The sequence below is a fragment of the Nestor notabilis genome, unplaced genomic scaffold (genome assembly GCF_000696875.1).
Source record: "Nestor notabilis isolate BGI_N333 unplaced genomic scaffold, ASM69687v1 scaffold1390, whole genome shotgun sequence".
In the NCBI taxonomy this organism is placed as follows: domain Eukaryota; kingdom Metazoa; phylum Chordata; class Aves; order Psittaciformes; family Psittacidae; genus Nestor; species Nestor notabilis.
The window spans coordinates 43340-60409 of record NW_009912304.1 but is presented as its reverse complement, the minus strand read 5'-3'; the positions used below and the strand labels follow the sequence as shown (position 1 = coordinate 60409).

General features: G+C 37.9%; 1 protein-coding gene across 1 annotated transcript in view; it reads right to left on the bottom strand.

Annotated features, from left to right (window-relative positions):
* Positions 1-17070, bottom strand: part of LOC104409015 (syntaxin-binding protein 5-like) — a gene marked incomplete at its 3' end in the record, with an annotated part of 77735 nt that overhangs the window by 27421 nt on the left and 33244 nt on the right. Inside the window, exons 5-10 of the mRNA XM_010018786.1 lie at positions 16373-16436; positions 10553-10636; positions 3963-4086; positions 2304-2382; positions 1969-2123; positions 716-788 (exon numbers count right to left, since the gene is read on the bottom strand). Of these exons, the coding sequence (XP_010017088.1) occupies positions 716-788; positions 1969-2123; positions 2304-2382; positions 3963-4086; positions 10553-10636; positions 16373-16436 (579 nt within the window). The remainder of the gene's footprint in view (positions 1-715; positions 789-1968; positions 2124-2303; positions 2383-3962; positions 4087-10552; positions 10637-16372; positions 16437-17070) is intronic.

Here is a 17070-nt window from a genome sequence, read left to right as displayed (position 1 = left end):
TTCCATCCATTTTGTATGCTACGATGATTTGAAGTATTCTTGAAAGTGAGATCAGAATATGAGTCACTTAAAATGTTCCAAGACATTAAGGGCAAAATCTGTTCGTAGTTAATCCACTGTGAATGTGGATGTACATTACTGGTAGTGTTGGAGGAAGAACAAAATAAATAAGAATTAGATTGTGCATTACATGATGTATAGTTTCTTTTTGATATGAATATTAATTCTGATGTGAAAGAACTAGTTGTCATTTAATCCACTAACTGGATCATAAAATAATCCTGTAGATTCACTATAAATCAATGCCATTTCTTATCAAGACACTTAAATAAATACTTCAGTGGTAGTACCTGTGAAGCCTAATGAAGTTACGCATGCATATACGTAGTAATTGTATCTGGTTTCCAAAACACACATGCATGTCATAATTCATCATGTCACCAAATATTACTTAACTGCAATGTTGAGTGAATGTTTGAGGGTTATGCTGAAGGGACAGTAGATTCACATTTATTCCCCAAATTAAGAACAAATATTGTTTGTTGATTAGCTGAGCTTAGCTCTTACAATGCAGGTAGAAATATAGAGTGAATTATTACCAGGAGTGAATGATTTTGGACAGGAAATGACACTGCATGATAATATTTGGATTTTTATTATGATTTCCTGCACAGTTAAAATAAACAAATAACTTCATATAAGAACTCATACTTACTTGCTTTGTGTCAGGTCAACAACAATGAGATCTTTTTCCAAAAGCACAACTACAGCATAGGGTTCTTGAAATTCTGTAAGTATAAAGACATGGAGTTCTCCAATGTGTTCGTCATTTTAAACAAGTAAGTCATATTTATGTTCTCTAAACATTCACAGTGTAGTAAACAAAAGTTTTAAGACATAAATCCTAGACATATCCATGAACTAGACATATCTGCAAACTAGGGCCAGACAGGAATTGGGAAATTACTTTTGGGCAGTATTGCTGATCAATATACGTAACAGAAACAGAATTGGCATATCTTAACATGCCAGTCTGATGGTATATTGAAAGTAAAGAAATAGAATATGAGTAAGTTGTGTGTATCACTGCATTGCTGAATCCAATTTTTATACAGAAAATGTATTTTTGCTGTCCAGTAGTAACACTTCTAACTGTTCTTCAAAACCTGATGGTGAACAGCTGGTTCAGTCCACTTCATGATACACAATGCCTTCATTTCTAAAGCAATTCCAAAAGAATCCTGTAAGTCTGCTGTATTCAATTCAGATACTGACATGTTACTTCCATCCATACATTCTTAAGTAGATTATATTGTTTGGTTTTTTATTTAATGACTTTTTTCATTTATCAAAAATAAACAATTAAAATGACAAATGCTTCCCTTGGTGCATAGGATGTGTTAGTTTACAAAGGATGAAAGTGATTTTAAAAAGTATGTGAAATTATTGCTCATTCTTTGTGGCCTGTTTTTATACAAGGCTATGAATAACACAGGTTAATCCCCAATTTTTAAATATTACTGTATGAGCCTGGGAAGGGGCTTCAAAATCCTAGTACTGGGAAGTGTCACTTTATTTGACACATTTTAACAGTTGAATTCAGGTTGAAGTGTAAGAACTTCTTTGCAGTTAAGTAATACTTTAATATTCTATAATTTAGCCATCTGCAGATTTTAAGCCTCATGAAAAATGTCAGAAATATAAGCACATGTTTGATTAATAGCAATATTTCCTCACACTAGCCCATGTGTTTCAAGCTTATATCTGGAGATATATGCATGCTTTATTGTTCACTCATTACTTGCTTCCTACATTGAGAATGCAAACAGGTTCCAGTTACTTTCAGTGCTGTGGTTTTCTTGAGGTAGAGACAACTGTGAGACTGGAAGTCCCTGGAATGGAATTAAGGTAAGAGAGAAGACCTCTTCATTTATATTCTCTATAACAGCATTTGCTTAATAAACTCACCATTTGGATATGGGGTTTCACAAAGAGTTAAAAAATCAACTATAGGGTGATCCATTTCAAGAACTGTAATTGCTTTCCCATGCATGATTGTTAAACTCGGTCTTCGACAAGCCTTATCATATGACAGTCCACCAGAAAATATCACAAATGGTTCACTGTATTAAAAAAAAAATCAACATAGTAATTATAAGTTTACATAGTACATACAAGTTTACATTACAGGTTTAATGCCTTTAAACAATAATAAATTGCTTTGTGAAAAGAGTGTGAAAGATTCTAAAAGGACTTTAACTTAGGAATGTAACATGGAGCTAATTACAGAATGAAAACCATACCTGTTTTTACAGGTCTTGTACTCTACTTTAAGAATTGGTTTACAAGATTCAGGTTTTTTTCCATCTCTTTGAATTTTTCCTGAGGCAAGAAAGAAGATGAAAACTGTATTAAAACATCACGATAATAGAACTACCAAATTAAAACATACGCACTGAAGCAACTGTATAAGCAGAAAGAGAATGGAACTTTAAAGCTACAGAAGATGATGAGCATTAGCTCCCACTTCCATAAAATATGCATTTGTCTAAGTTAATTATATTTGTTATGACTATGTTTTTACTGCCACATACGTCTAAAGGACCATAGACCACACTTCAGAGACATCTAAAATCCATGCAGATTACCGAGGATGACACTGAACTAGTAATTAATGAATTACACCAAATGTACACCTTTTTTTCTGAACAGATCATGAGCATAAGCACCTTACTTTTTTTCCTGTGTCATTCTTAGATTGGCACAATTCCTTTTGTTGAGGAAATGTTACATTCTCTGGAGTGTAACTAGTTGAGTGATAAAATTACATGACGTGTACTGTTGAAATTCACGGGTTCTTTGTTAATTATGGTGCAGTACTTTCTTCTCATCAAGACAAAAGTCAGTTGTAAACCAAAAAACCAACAATTTTAGTTTGTTTTTTGTTTGTTTGGGTTTTTTTTACTTTGGAAAGTCTGTACTTGCTTTCAACACCAACCCGATTGGAGGATAAAGCTTACTTGGAGCCAGACTGTTCCCAGAGGTGCACAGTGACATGACAGGAGACAAAGGACTCAAGCTGTGACCTGGGAAATTCTCCTTTCATGTCAGCATTTGTACCATGAGGGTCATTAAATGCTAGATGTTTCCCAGAGACAATTTGTCATTAGAAGTTTTCAATTGTCCACTGTCAACTGGACACTGCCCTAAGCTAAGTGATCTAATCACGCCTGTTTTGAGCCGGGGAACCTCTGAGAGATCCCTTCAAACATAAAGTACAATTCTGAATCTAAAATAAAAGGAATTAGAAATTTAAGAAAATGCTTAAACTTTCCTGGGATTACAAAGATCTTGCTTTCTCTTTCTTCCTTCCTTTCCGCCCAGTCTGGCTTCTTGGTAATGTACTGATTTGCAATACAGTCAATACCTTTTTACCTCATTTATAGGAAGCACCAATATATAAAGTTCCAGCCATAAAAGACACAGCCATTTCTAAATATGACTCCTTTAAATTCTTCTTTGCAATGACTTGGAAAGCCTTGTACCATCTCTATAACAAGCAACACAGTGACTTGTACAAAATGTATTACTACTTGTGAAAATTGCACATATGAGCACATAAGTACAAAACACAAAAGAAAGGAATGTAAAAATCCCATAGCCCAGCAAACCCATCAAATCCCAAAGACCAGCAGTAGGCTCTTAAGATGAATTGGATAAAAGAAGACTTTAGAGCAATATTATCCAGTAAGAGGTATTTATGACACCAATTTAAACAAAGGTTGATCAAAGTTGTTCTCTGATTTTTACATTTTGAAGCTACTTTGCAAATTAAAATATTTATGCAAGAAGCAACTCTGGATCAAGGCTACAATAAAAACTGAAATAAACACAGTTATTAGCAAACAGCATGGAGAATATTGTATTGCTTCTTAGTAATACATTTTAACTATCAAAATTACCATGTGGAATTGTGGTCTGGAATGGTCTGTTAGGACTTTTCAGATTCCACAGGGTCAAGCTGCCATCAGAGTGACTGCACATAAACTGTTTTCCTTCATGATGCCAAGCAACAGAATGAATAGCCTACAGAAATGAAAGAAGAACTTGAGACTGAAACAGAATACAGTGTTTACACTAATGGTGTATTTTAATGTATGACTTTGGATTATATTAATCTAATGGTATACCAGCACTTGGATGGTTCTTTTTTATCTGAAGTCCAGTACCAGCATGTTTTAGTAACCAGTGGCTGTAACCTGCTGCTGGTCAAGCAAAACAATTCATTATAAATGCTAACATAACACAAGAATGCAAGAAAGCCTGTACTGAATCAGACCAAACTTGAAGGCACAGGCTATTAAGGTAAAACTTTAAGAACAAGGGACATACACTGCAATCATAGTATGTCTGATCTCATTTCAACTGGCAAACATACAGGGAATTCTGTGTAACAACTTTTACAGGTAACCTGCAACACAAGCAGTCTTCCTCAGATGACTATTTAGGAAAAGTAGAAACAGTACTCTGGTTTTGGATATTTCCTCCTTCCTCCCCTTAAGTTTCAGAGCAGATACACAGAAATCTAGGATGTTGAACATAAACCCAAACCACTAGAGAGACCAGGATAGTTTCACTGATACAGGAAATTACCAAAACAATGATGTAAGATACTTCTGGAACAGAGAGCGCTTCAGAGAAGAGGGATATCACACTCTGAGGTACTCAACACAAGTATCACATGCTGAATGTTATCTATGACAAAAAGCAACACTTCAAAAATTCATTTTGTGCAAGTTAGTGGAACTGACTGAAAAATATCCATAATTACATGAGACTAGCTGAAAGGGTAATGGTGTAAGTCGTTTCTTTTCACTGGTATGTGCTGGAAACTAACAAAACCAGGGCATGACAGAAATGTAAAGCCCTTTTCTGACAAAACAAAGTATTGGTTCATATATCACAGTTTCTCACACACTCCCCTCAGAAGCACAAACTGACAGGATTTTCCCTTGAATTTGAATCCATTTCCCTCCCAGAGATGTTAGCTGCAAATAGCAAAACCCGTAATATGTTTTTATGGAAATGTAAATAAGAGACCTATTTTTCAATGCAGTTTAATAAATTTCCCTTTTTTTTTTTTTTTTTTTTTTTTTTGCAAGCCAGGAAATGCTAAGGCCTTGCATGCACTTAGAATTGCATATAAGCATTTACCTGATTTATTCTAATCACTTTAAAATCATGCCTGGGTATTCATAAGTCAGCACTGGAGTTGTTCATATCAATTTTTCTTTAGGTGACAAGAAATAAACCTAAATGCTCCTGCTCACTATTCAGAACCCCCTGTTGAGTTTCTCTTTTAATCAGTATTTTGATTGTTACGGTTGGTAACAACTCATGGTCTGGAGGGAACATCAGAATACACCAATGAAAAGCCAGGACTCTTTACCAATATTTTGCTCAGCTCTTGAGGCTGAACAGCACAAATGAGCCTTTGCATAAGATGACCCAGATGTTTTAACAGGAATCTGACAAACCGTGTATATGAATGCTTTGCTACTGCACACTAGTCATGCCAATAAAAACTCAACAGATACAGCTGAGCAAAGTGTATTCTAAATATTTATCTTCTAGTAACATAATGGGTGCCACTCAAACTTCTACCTACCAAAGGAGGCTTGACACACAATTCCTCTTAAGGACCCAGAATAACTTAAGCAACAAAAGACAATGCAGAAAGATGCTTTATACGGAGTCCACTGCCCTTAGGTAGTACAAACCTTAGATCTGTGGGGAGCGCTGCTTCACTTACGCTGCCTCTCCTCATGAAAATTAATCCTGACATGAGCTTATTCATGCTTGCTACCATGCCAAATTTGAATCTGCTTTTGATGTGTTATCACACATAGAAACATTTCACATGGTTACAGTCGCTAACTGTGTCTGAGCAGGAGCTAGTAACTAGCAGCTGAAAATTGTACCAAGCTGCTTGTTAAGCTGCCTCTCAGCTACTAGGTGCCACCTGCCAGCATAAACCTCCTGCTGAGTGGAACTGAGGTGGGATGCTCCTGTTACAGACAGTTGGTACAGCAGCAGCTCAACTCACCTCTTAGACTTTGCCCCGAAACAGGCAAGAAATACTTAGAATGGCTTTTGCAGGTCCCAGCTGGGAGTCACGACTAATACGGAAAGGTGGTACTGAACAACTCTCTAGTTTTCTCTCTGCTAGAATATGTCTAGCATTATAATCCACTTCTTTAGCACACACACAGAAAAGGAGCAGTTATTTTCTTAGAACAGGAGTTCATCACAGTGCATGACTCATGTGAATGTTCACACAGTGTATGCACATAAAGCATATCACTCCAGATTGGGCACATTTCTCCTTCTGCAATACCCACAGTGGTGGCACACATATTCCATCTTCTCTCATACTCAGCATGTACTAAAATTAATCATGCCCAACACCATTTCAGTTCCTTCCCAACCACAAACCTCCTCCACTGAAAAGAACTCATGGGAACTCTAGGACCACTTCTAACTATATCTTGAACAAGCACCATACTTGTCTCACTCTATTGCTTGAATCTTAAGAATCCTTCATGCAGTAGTACCAATTACAGACCATTATAGCAAGGGCTACATATGATTTGATACTTCCATAATGGCATAGTGCCTGATAAAGGTAGGGAGATGTCATTTGGCAAATATCCCTGTAAACTCTGCAGCTTCATTTTGGTGATGTGTTCTAATGAAAGCTGATGACTATGCTTCAGGAAGCTCTGAATGTGCATTGACACAAGCTGTCAAACTTTTAAACAGTCTGTGTATGAAGATGGCTCGGTTTTTGGATCTGCCAATAACTTGAGAATCCTCTGAAGGATCTGTCTTTTTTATGTATTCGATTTTATACCAATCGATGGAAAGAAACTTCTGAAGGAATTCATAAAAGGGCTTGCAAGGAAAGCCTTTTATAGAGGGCAGCATAGAGACCATTGATTGAAAGGTTCTAAGTATCTCATACTTATTACCACTGAGAAAATGACCATTATCAGAGAAAGAAACAAATCTGCAGCTGACATCTTGAAGAACAGACATGGATACCTTAGCAGCAGGTTCAAGCTCTGGGACCAGGTGTTTCACAAGTGAGAACAGTTTAGTCTCTAGAGAAGCTTTGGCACAGTAGAGAAGAAAACACAGAAACTCCTTGTGCCAGGAACTGATGAACTGAGGCAGGCTCTAACTGGTATCAGTGGGGCTAAAAGAGAGACACGGCTACTTTTAGCTCCAGTGAGTAAACCACAGGTATCAAGGAGAAGCTTTAAAGAGAAGATACAGGCTTACAAGAACACCAAGTAGAAAAGTTGCAGATGATGCAACTTGTACAGCATTTTCTATCCTTGGTGAGAAACTCTCTCATTTGAAATGAGCAGACATGTTTTATCTGCGAAAGGTTCCCAGCCTTCAAGGCATGAAGTAAGGAGTGCAGCTGTAAAAGCTGCAATTGCAGGTCTGTGAACAGGGGCAGAGTCTTCAGCTCCAACACTTAGGAGGTTGTTTCAGTAAGCTGTTTATTCTAGGAGCAATGTGACCATGACACTAATCTGGATGGCAAGGATAATGAAAGGGCATACTTCTGCAAATATTGGAAAGATCCTGCTAATATTGTGGGAAACAACTCACCTCGCCGTCATAAGATTACCCATAATCTGTGGAAGTGTCTGCAATGTGTCTTGTATCCACATATACAAGTCTTATGTGATGTGGAGTATCATGCCAATATGATAATGCCATGCAGCCTAGAAAGGATAGGCAAGATTTCACAGTGGTGATGTCCTAGAGGACTAAGAACCATTATCTCTGGATGATCTTTTTGTTAGCCAACTGTTCAAGCGTGCAAATAAAGAGGACCTATTCCATCTGAGCCAAGTGTCCACTACTTCTAAGACCTCAATTAAAAACCCAGCACTCAACATAGTGAAAAAATTTAATGGAAAAGACCTTTTAATAATGTTTCTCAGTGGCAATGAAACAAAAGCATTTTTTTAATGACTGTGTGAAAATAAGTATCTTTAAATTCATAAGATACAAAACTATTCCTTCTCTGTAAGAAGTGAACATCAGCAGATACAGACCCCATCTTGAACTTAAAAAGGAAGAATATTTAGATTTGTAGATAGACAGTTACCAGTGCTCTTTCCTCTTCTGTGTCAAAAAATATCTGCTGTTAACCCCTGGCTTCTGTGCTGGTGACAGGTTCTACAGACCTAAATAACAACAGAGGGCCTCCTTCTCAACAGCTGGTCTGGGGAGACTGAAATCCAATGCTGTCAAGGGTAACAGAGGAGAAATCCAGTTAGGGCTTGATCCTGTGAAAGGATGAGTATTTGGATGGAGTCTTAAGGGTGCTGACATTCAGTTTGAGTGACATTACCAAGCTGGTCAGCTATCTGAAGATTACACAGAAGAAAGAACTTGCCTGGGTGATGAGCACTGGCAGTCCATCAAAGACAAGAAAATGAGCTGTTTCTCAAAGTACACACCAAGTGCTAATGAAGAAGCTTGGTGCCAGGGGAATTTCTGATACTAAGTAGAAATATCTGCTCCACTGATAAGCCAGAAAAAGATCGTGCCTTAAAGATGCCTGAAGAGAAAGTGGAGAGTTAAGAGGAGATTTCCAGTTCTTCCACCATGAAATAGGGTGATTGCATTAAAACTGGTGCTAAAGAAAGCACAGTGACAGTTAGAAAAGTGAGGCAGGATTAATTTCGCTCAGACCCCATTCATAGAGGCACTTTGGCATTCAGTGAAGGTACAGAATATTTACAGTAACTTATCTGAGACCTCACAGATACCCAGCAATTGCAACTTGCTACCTCAGTGCCACAACAACAATACTGGAAGATTAGTCAGCTGCCATAAGACACAGAGACCTTGCATCAGTCCAGACAGAATAGGGAAGGGGAGCAGGAATAACGTCTTCTGGACTGTAATCTTAGATGACCAATCTGTAAGAAGAGGCTTAGGTTTGAAAACCTGACTTTGTCCCACATACCAAGTGGCACATGCCAAACTAATAATTTGTGACTCACAAAAGCTATGTAACCCAGGATTTATGAAGGAACCCTTTAAGTGGCTCCCTAAGGGAATCCTAGCAGATCTGGAACATTATCAATCTGGAGCCTAAAAGTCTGGGATAAAGTACAATGGCTAGTCACATTTTTGTCTTTTAAAGACAAAATAAGAATCTTGCAACCATTTCAGTAGACCACAGCAAGCCATCGCAAGTTGCACAGAGTAATGACACAGCAAGTAACCACTGAAGAGGAAAGCGCATGACTGATAAAAACACCAAAAAATGTTCCTGAGGACAGTACTGAAAAACGTGGAACGAATAAATTGAGAAATTTTCAACACCACCACCCCTCCCCCCAAAAAAATTAGTGTTATGAAGATCCTGTTTTATATAAGTCTCATTCTGACCATAAGAGAGGAAAATCAGTGAAGAGATTCCCCCACAGGAGACCTATGAAATGAAAAAGTTGTCCAGCCTTAAATAATAGGGCAGGTGCAATTTCACAAGTGGATGCAGAGGTGGACTGTCACTTAGAGACAATTTAGTGGGCATATATTGAGGCTTAAGTGCTGTTCTGTTTAAACTCTGAATTACCCTATCCTTTAGAACATTTGCTATGCGGATGCTCAGAATCTTGACATTGAAGCTCAGTGTAGTGTTAATGGGTCTGGTGAAAATGGGCCTAAAAGGGTGTAGGACGCAAATATGTTCAGATTACTTTTTAGAGTGAAAATAAATGTGTATACTTCATACATGTAATAAGGTGCCAAGATGAAGAAGGGAAGAGAACTACAGTAAAACCACTTACTGCCTGAATCACTTTAAAGAAAATGTCCTTTCCTAGCTTCAGCTGTAGTTGCATTCACATTCATCTATGGTGGACTTCACAGAAGGGCTGGCAGAACAAAGCATGTTTTTCCCTAGAGCTAGTACTAAAATGACAATAACTAAGTAGATATCTATTTCTGAAGCAGCCTGTTTATTGACACAAGAACAGTGTCTGTGATTGATACAACCTGCTTACAAATGGCAAGAGCCAACTGTCTGATAAAACTATGAGAATGCAATTTTGAAAACCTTTTATTCAGATCTTGAGTACTAGGTAATACCAACAGCCCTACAAAGTCATTTGCCTTTCACTGTAATTAATGTTTTATTAAATTGCTGATAATTATATAGTTCCTAATATAGCTGTATCTCAGGTCAGCTCATTACTACACTCTGTTCAACAGACGATCTCCACACAGAAACTGATAAACTTGTCAGAATCAAGGCGAAGAGACTGTGTCATAGTACACTCACAAGAGCTAACGCATTAGAAGTAGAGACTTCAGGTTTTGATTTCTACTGGCAAAAGCACAGCACAAACAGTATTTCCAAAACAAGCAACACTTTCAGAGTAATATTCATTTGCTTGACAAGACACACGACAAACTGCTGAGTAACAGCTTTTCTGAATTAATGGAAATAGCTTACCTCATCATAATAAGCTCTTAAATCAGCTCTTTTAGATCGTAAGTCCCAGAATACGACAGTCCCATTTTCATAGCCTATCAATAGCTGGAGGAGGGAAACAAACACAATTATAGCTTCCGATTCAAAAGGTATTAACAAATACGGAAAAACTTAATGATTTTAAGAGATTTTAAAGAAAATAAGCACTATAAAAAGAAAGGCCAAACTGATGTGCAGGACTGTAGCTCGCTCTATTTGTAACACTCTGCTTTCAAATTACCTTTCAACAGGAATTCTCATTACTGACAAGTTAACTTCCCTGCAAGATTATGTGTTTGGGTAGTTTTCACAAGTGTACATGTACTGAGAAAATAAGACTGTGGCACGTTCCTGTCAGCTCTTACCTTCTTTGCCCCTGGTTAGAGGGAAGACACCAAAGAGATCATTTGAACAACTTCAAACTGAAGAGTCACCAGACTAAACTGTTATCCAGCTACTTACGTTCCTTTGATTTCTGCTTTTTATTGCTTAAAAACATTCTTAAGGTCTCCCCTTGTAGAGAATAAATTGCTTGCTTTCCTACAAACCGAAAAGAAATTAATTGGCATGCCAGTTTTTACTTCTTCTGGAACTGGGATGTCGCATCACCATGCACACCTAAGGAATACTGGGGAAGAAGGTTTGTGAAAAGAGAAAGAGAACAAAAATGATGCTCAGGAGAAAAAAAGAATGAACATAGTCCTTTTGCCTTGTCTCTGTTGAAAAGAACTGAATTCTTGATCTGGCATGGTATTCAGCTCACTCCATCTGAACACAATTCATTTCAGATCTTATGGAAGACATGAAGTCTAGCCTCCTTAGGTGTCCTGGCAATTGCTTCCTATAGAGCCTGTCTCTATCGCGAACATAAAGACTGGGAATGGCCAAACTGTCAGACTCACACATTTCTGCTACAGAATATTTTATATAACTGAACAGTGATAACTGTAGTTGTTCTTTGTCCATAAACACATGAATCACAGAATGCAGGCAAGAATTTACAGTTTCTATATTAAGAATTTGAGAAGAACAACAAGATTATCTCTTAGTCTGTGAAACCTTACCAGCATCTTTGCCATCACTCACTTTAGTTTGCATAACTGATAAAAATGAAACTTGGCTGGACTGCTAAACGAAACATCACTGTTCCCAAGTTAAGTATAACTGATACATCAATACTGCTATAAAAGAGTCTGGGAATACTCTCAGTCCTACTAAATATGATTCTTTATATTGCCAGGAGAATATTCATTGTGTGAAGTTGCATTACCTAATCTGGGAATGATTTATAGTTAATATATTTAATACCTGAATATGAAAAATGCTTGATTACTTCAGAATTCTGCTCCTGAGAAAAATTCAAACTGTCCTGGAGAGATTCCAGAGTATTTATCATTTTTGCTGTGGATGGGTCCATATGGAATTCTGAGGCAGAGTAAATACGAAAAGACATCCTGTTCAGAAAGCATGCCGCTAACTGGATAGCACTTGTGTCAGGACGCCATATGGTAATCCGGGACAATAGACTGCCACTGACAGTGAAGAAAGAAGTGTCTTACTGTGACTGTTTTCACTGTTAGTGTAGTGATCCTAAATGGAAGACAGTATTATACCCAGGAGTCAGTGATCCCCACAGCAGTTAACCTGAGTAGGTGAGGCCTGTGCTGTGCTGCGCTGCGTTGTGCTGTACATATTCCTTGGCCACAAAATAAACTTAACTGGCTAATTCTAAAGAAGCCTACAAGGCAGCTCCCACTTGATAAGGACAATCACAGTACTCTTGTGTCTTTGCCTTTATCTTAATATAAGGCAGTATGTCTCATGTGAACACCTTTTTTCTTGATAGTAGAAATCAATATTAAAAAAAAAACCTTTTATCTTTTGAGCTCTCCAAAGATCAAAATGCTGGAAAACTCCTAACAGAGGGGACCAGCACGGTGTGCTGCGCCCTTACTGAAGGTTAATCCAATGCTACACAACTTGGGGTTCCCGCCATCCTTTTTGTATCAACTTCAAAAAACAGTATTTTAATCAATATGTTATGGAATCTGAGTGCCTTCCTTACCATCATCATAACAGGCACTTGCACTAGTGCAATACAGCTGGGTACCAAACCAGTTCAGTTCAGTTCCTATCTACCATTATTCTTTTCACCTGAGTTTTTGTAAAAATATATTCGGGAAACTGAAAGAACAGAAAAGCATTTAGTATGTGACCCTGTATCTTAATAAGCCTTTCTCCCTGGTGAAGCAGGGATATTTATCGTTCTCTTTGGCAAAGATACCACACTCCAGGTGATTCCTAAAAGGTTAAATACCTCCTATCAGAGACAGCATTTCACATGATCTATTGCTGAAATGCTTAATGCACAGCAGCATTTCAGAACTGCAAGACACAAAGTGCTGTGATTTCAGGGAAGAAGGAGGCCTACAAGGATGCTGGAGAGGGACTCTTCATTAGGGACTACAGCAACAGGTCAAGGGGGAATGGGTTTAAACTGAAACAGGGGAAGTTCAGGTTAGATGTAAGGAAGAAGTTCTTTACAGTGAGGGTGGTGAAGCGCTGGCACAGGTTGCCCAAGGAAGCTGTGAATGCTCCAACCCTGGCAGCACTCAAGGCCAGGTTGGACAGAGACTTGGGTGACATGGTCTAGTGCGATGTGTCCCTTGCCCATGGCAGGGGGGTTGGAATTGGATGATCTTAAGGTCCTTTCCAATCCAAACCATTCTATGATTCTATGACTTGCTGGATAGCTGGGAATCTCTGTCTCTTTGCTCTGATGGTAGCCATGCTGCCTAACTACTACTACTGGGTAACTGTGATTAGTCTCATCACCAGTATATTTCTGATGGTCCAAATTCTGACCTGTCTGAACCATAGGAAACTCAAACATTCACACCCCTCTGGCAATGGTGAGCACCTGAGAGATCTGTAAGACAAGCTTTATGTTTGCAATAGAGGTAAAAAAACCCTCATAAATGCAGTTGGAGGGGAAAACACAAAGAAGGAAAATATACATAAATATGTGTAAAAAGAGTCAAGGAAGGAAACAACCCAAAGATTTCTCTTCAGCTGGTGTTTCCTGGCACTTTGTTCCATTACTTATGCTTAATTAGGCTAAGAAACATGCAGAAAGCTGAACAGAATTTGAAGGAGGGAGGAGTCCTTCTTTCTAGATCTTTCTTGTCTAGTTGAGTTGTTCCACATTTTGACTTAAATCCTTCTTCATGAAATGCTTTTGATGATGGTGTTTTAGGGAGATTTCTCTTTCACAGTGAACTAATTGCATCTTGGTACATGCCAGCCAGCCCCTTCCTTGTCCTGGTAGCACAAAACAGCTGAGAGAAAAAACCCCAAGCCTTCCAAATACACTGTATTAGGTGTTATTAGAACTCAGAACACAGACTCAGAGATAGGAAGTTTAGTCCACCAGCTAATAGTTAATAACAATAAACCTTTTCCTGTTAAGCTTTCTCCATTTGCTGGGAAACTGCGGATCACTGGAGTTAATGTCTTCTCCTGTGTCAGCAAGAGAAATCATGTCTGCTACAGATCTGCCACTAAAAATGGCTGTGCACTTCAGTCTGTTCCTCATGTACACTTACGCGTTGATTTGGCAGGCACAGTTATATTTCATGAACTTAATCACTAGGTCCCCAAATTGTTCTTCAGTGCCCCATTAAATGCCCAAATTCTCCTTGTTGTCTGTCTTCCAGCCACAGCTTGCTAGATTCATAAAAGAGACTGTCTCCAAAATCTGCCTTGACAGTTTGCCCAGAGAGCACTGTGGAAAAAATGTGAATGGCTAAAGTCTTCTGGAACGACATTCAGTGCTTTGGTGCAGACAAACTGGTCATGGGTCACTGACAGAAACTGGAAATCTTAGCAATTTTAAGTATTTTAAAAAGGTAAATACACAGTCAGCACACAAATTCCCCAGGCTTTCAAAAAGAGATCTTACAGTTTTCTTACCTTTGGAAAGGTTTGTCTGGTTTAAGACTCGACAACTCATTGCCCACAGGAAAATGCTACTTACTTACTTCAATGAAACATACTGAGATCTGTAAACAACTTTGTGATACTCCAGGAAGGATATACCACTGGACCCTTGCAAAGTATATCCTTGTACTTGTAGGGTACAACAATATCCGTATGATGATGACTGATTTGTACCCACTCTTTAATTCCTGAAGCATATGTAAAAACATTTTTATCTAATGCTGCTCATGAAGTGATGTGGGGAGTCTTAATCTCTCCCACTAACTTCTCTTGGTGCTCTTTGGTTAACTAGAAGCTGAAGAACTAAGCAGAATATGTAGAATTATATTGAAACAGGTCTATCACCTACGAACAACTCTGCCCATATTAAACAAAAGGTCTACCTATTGCAGTATCTTGGACTGAAATGGCCAAGAGTGAATAATGAAGAACAATATAGGAAGAGGGCAAATACTTTTCATATTTTCACATATTCTTGCAGCCTAAGTAATTTTCTTACTCCAAGAAAATGGAATTTACTTCTGCTGAAGTAGAACTATTTTAGGTTCCTCTTTGGCCATGGCACATGGCATTCCTGTAAGAGACATTCACTCACAAGACCATTTTTGCTTTTAGGATCACATCCTTTCTACCTACACCATGTGCTTTAGGTTAGGTCATCAGCAGTTTCTGTTGTAGTCAGTGAACAAGAGTTATGCCTCATCAATAAACCTTTCTTTTTATCAGGTGTTTTGCCATAGATAGTTAAATAGCATTTCGTGACAATTTCTGGTTTGAGGCTAAAACACTGCACATTATAGTGTTCAATTACTTTATTTGCTGTAATATAAATTGCAGGATCTATTGTGATACTTCCAAAAAAGCTTAGACATCCAATCTGACTTTTTGGAGGGCTAGCTGGCAAATGCATTTTTTGCACATTGGTCTCCTTACAATATGAATAAGTCTGAGGATGGATAATGCTAATGAAATTCAGATGTAGTCATCAGTGTTCTTCTAGGTATCCATATTAACTTCAGTATAATGTCCTTCATATCAGTATCAGAAATTCAAACTGCTGCTAGTTTCCAATAACTATTAGCTGTACATGAGGCACACTGTCAAATAGATACACCATTTATAAGATGCAGTCCTGTATAGATACACACTCAAATGCAATTGGTGAAAGCAATCAAAACCAATGAGATAGTTAAATGTTCCTTCCACACAGGCAAAATGCTCCAAAATCCAGTAACAACACATAAATCAAAAACCTCTCATAAAAACTGCTATTCTGGCAACCAAGTTTCATTTTGAAAAAGCTACCATACAAACAAAGCTAACTCTGATTTTGCTCCCTGATGTTATCAATCACAACTCTGCATGTTTTGCTCTTTACTATTCTCAACTTTGTTCACAAACAGTAGCAACTTCCAAATGTGGGCTACAATTGTTATTCTTCTATAAGAAAATACTTATTATCTTCTGAAAACTTACAGTAATGCCTTCATAATAGCATGTTTATCCAATTACTGAAGTAATGATACAGTTTTTAGTCAATCCTTACTTAAGCAAAGTCAAGTTTATTTAATCAGGAAAGATGACGTTTGGCTATATGTTTCTAAGAACAGTATGTTGTCTGTATCACAGGATTTGACTCATTAAAATTGCAAAAAGAGTATTTTTTTCTTAAAACCTGTAAAATAGTAAAAGTGACCTTGCAAATATAGAAAGAAAGCAGATGACAAAATTAGTGAGTAAGCAAGAAGAGCGAGCTATCAAGGCAAATAAAGCCTATGAAATGTTGTGATGTTTTGTACTCACCTTTCCCTCATCTCTTGGGCTGTCACTTAAATGTACAACTGGCCCAGGGTGAGTCTTTGTGGATCTGCAAGACAATCAACTCAAATCTGTGAATGTCTTTTGTATTAAAAGCTAGATGCTTACCTTAAAATTCCAAGGGGTGTTACCAACATGTAACTCTTAACAGTTTAAAAGTAATTCTAAAATTCCCAACAGGGGAAGATAACTATCTGAAAGTTACTGGTATCTTTTCATGTGATCCTCTAGCTCCCATTTTGCTATAATAGGCAAAGATCCTTCTTTGCTGATTAATCTTTTCTTCTGTTTTGTGGGGTTTTGTTTGTTTGTTTGGTTAAGATATCACTATTCCTCCCATTACAGTATTTTCCCCCTCTCATTTCTAAGGCTTTTTTGCCTTTCCTAGTCTCCACTCCCTCCTCATTTGCTGCCCTCCCTCCTCATTTGCTCAGTGTCAAGGCTAATCTGGCAAGGATTTGCAAAGTCTTCACTGGATTAATTTCAAAACCAAAACAAGGTTCTCCAGCCAAACTGCTCAAAGGATTTTCTTAATTTAACAATGTTACTCTTCCTTTGGCTCAAATACTACACTAATACAAAACTAGCCTCTCTTCTACCAGGTCAGACTTCAAATCAAGATTGAGAGTGCTATGCAAAAATTCTTAGGCAACTCAAACATTAAAATACTGTGGAGTAATACA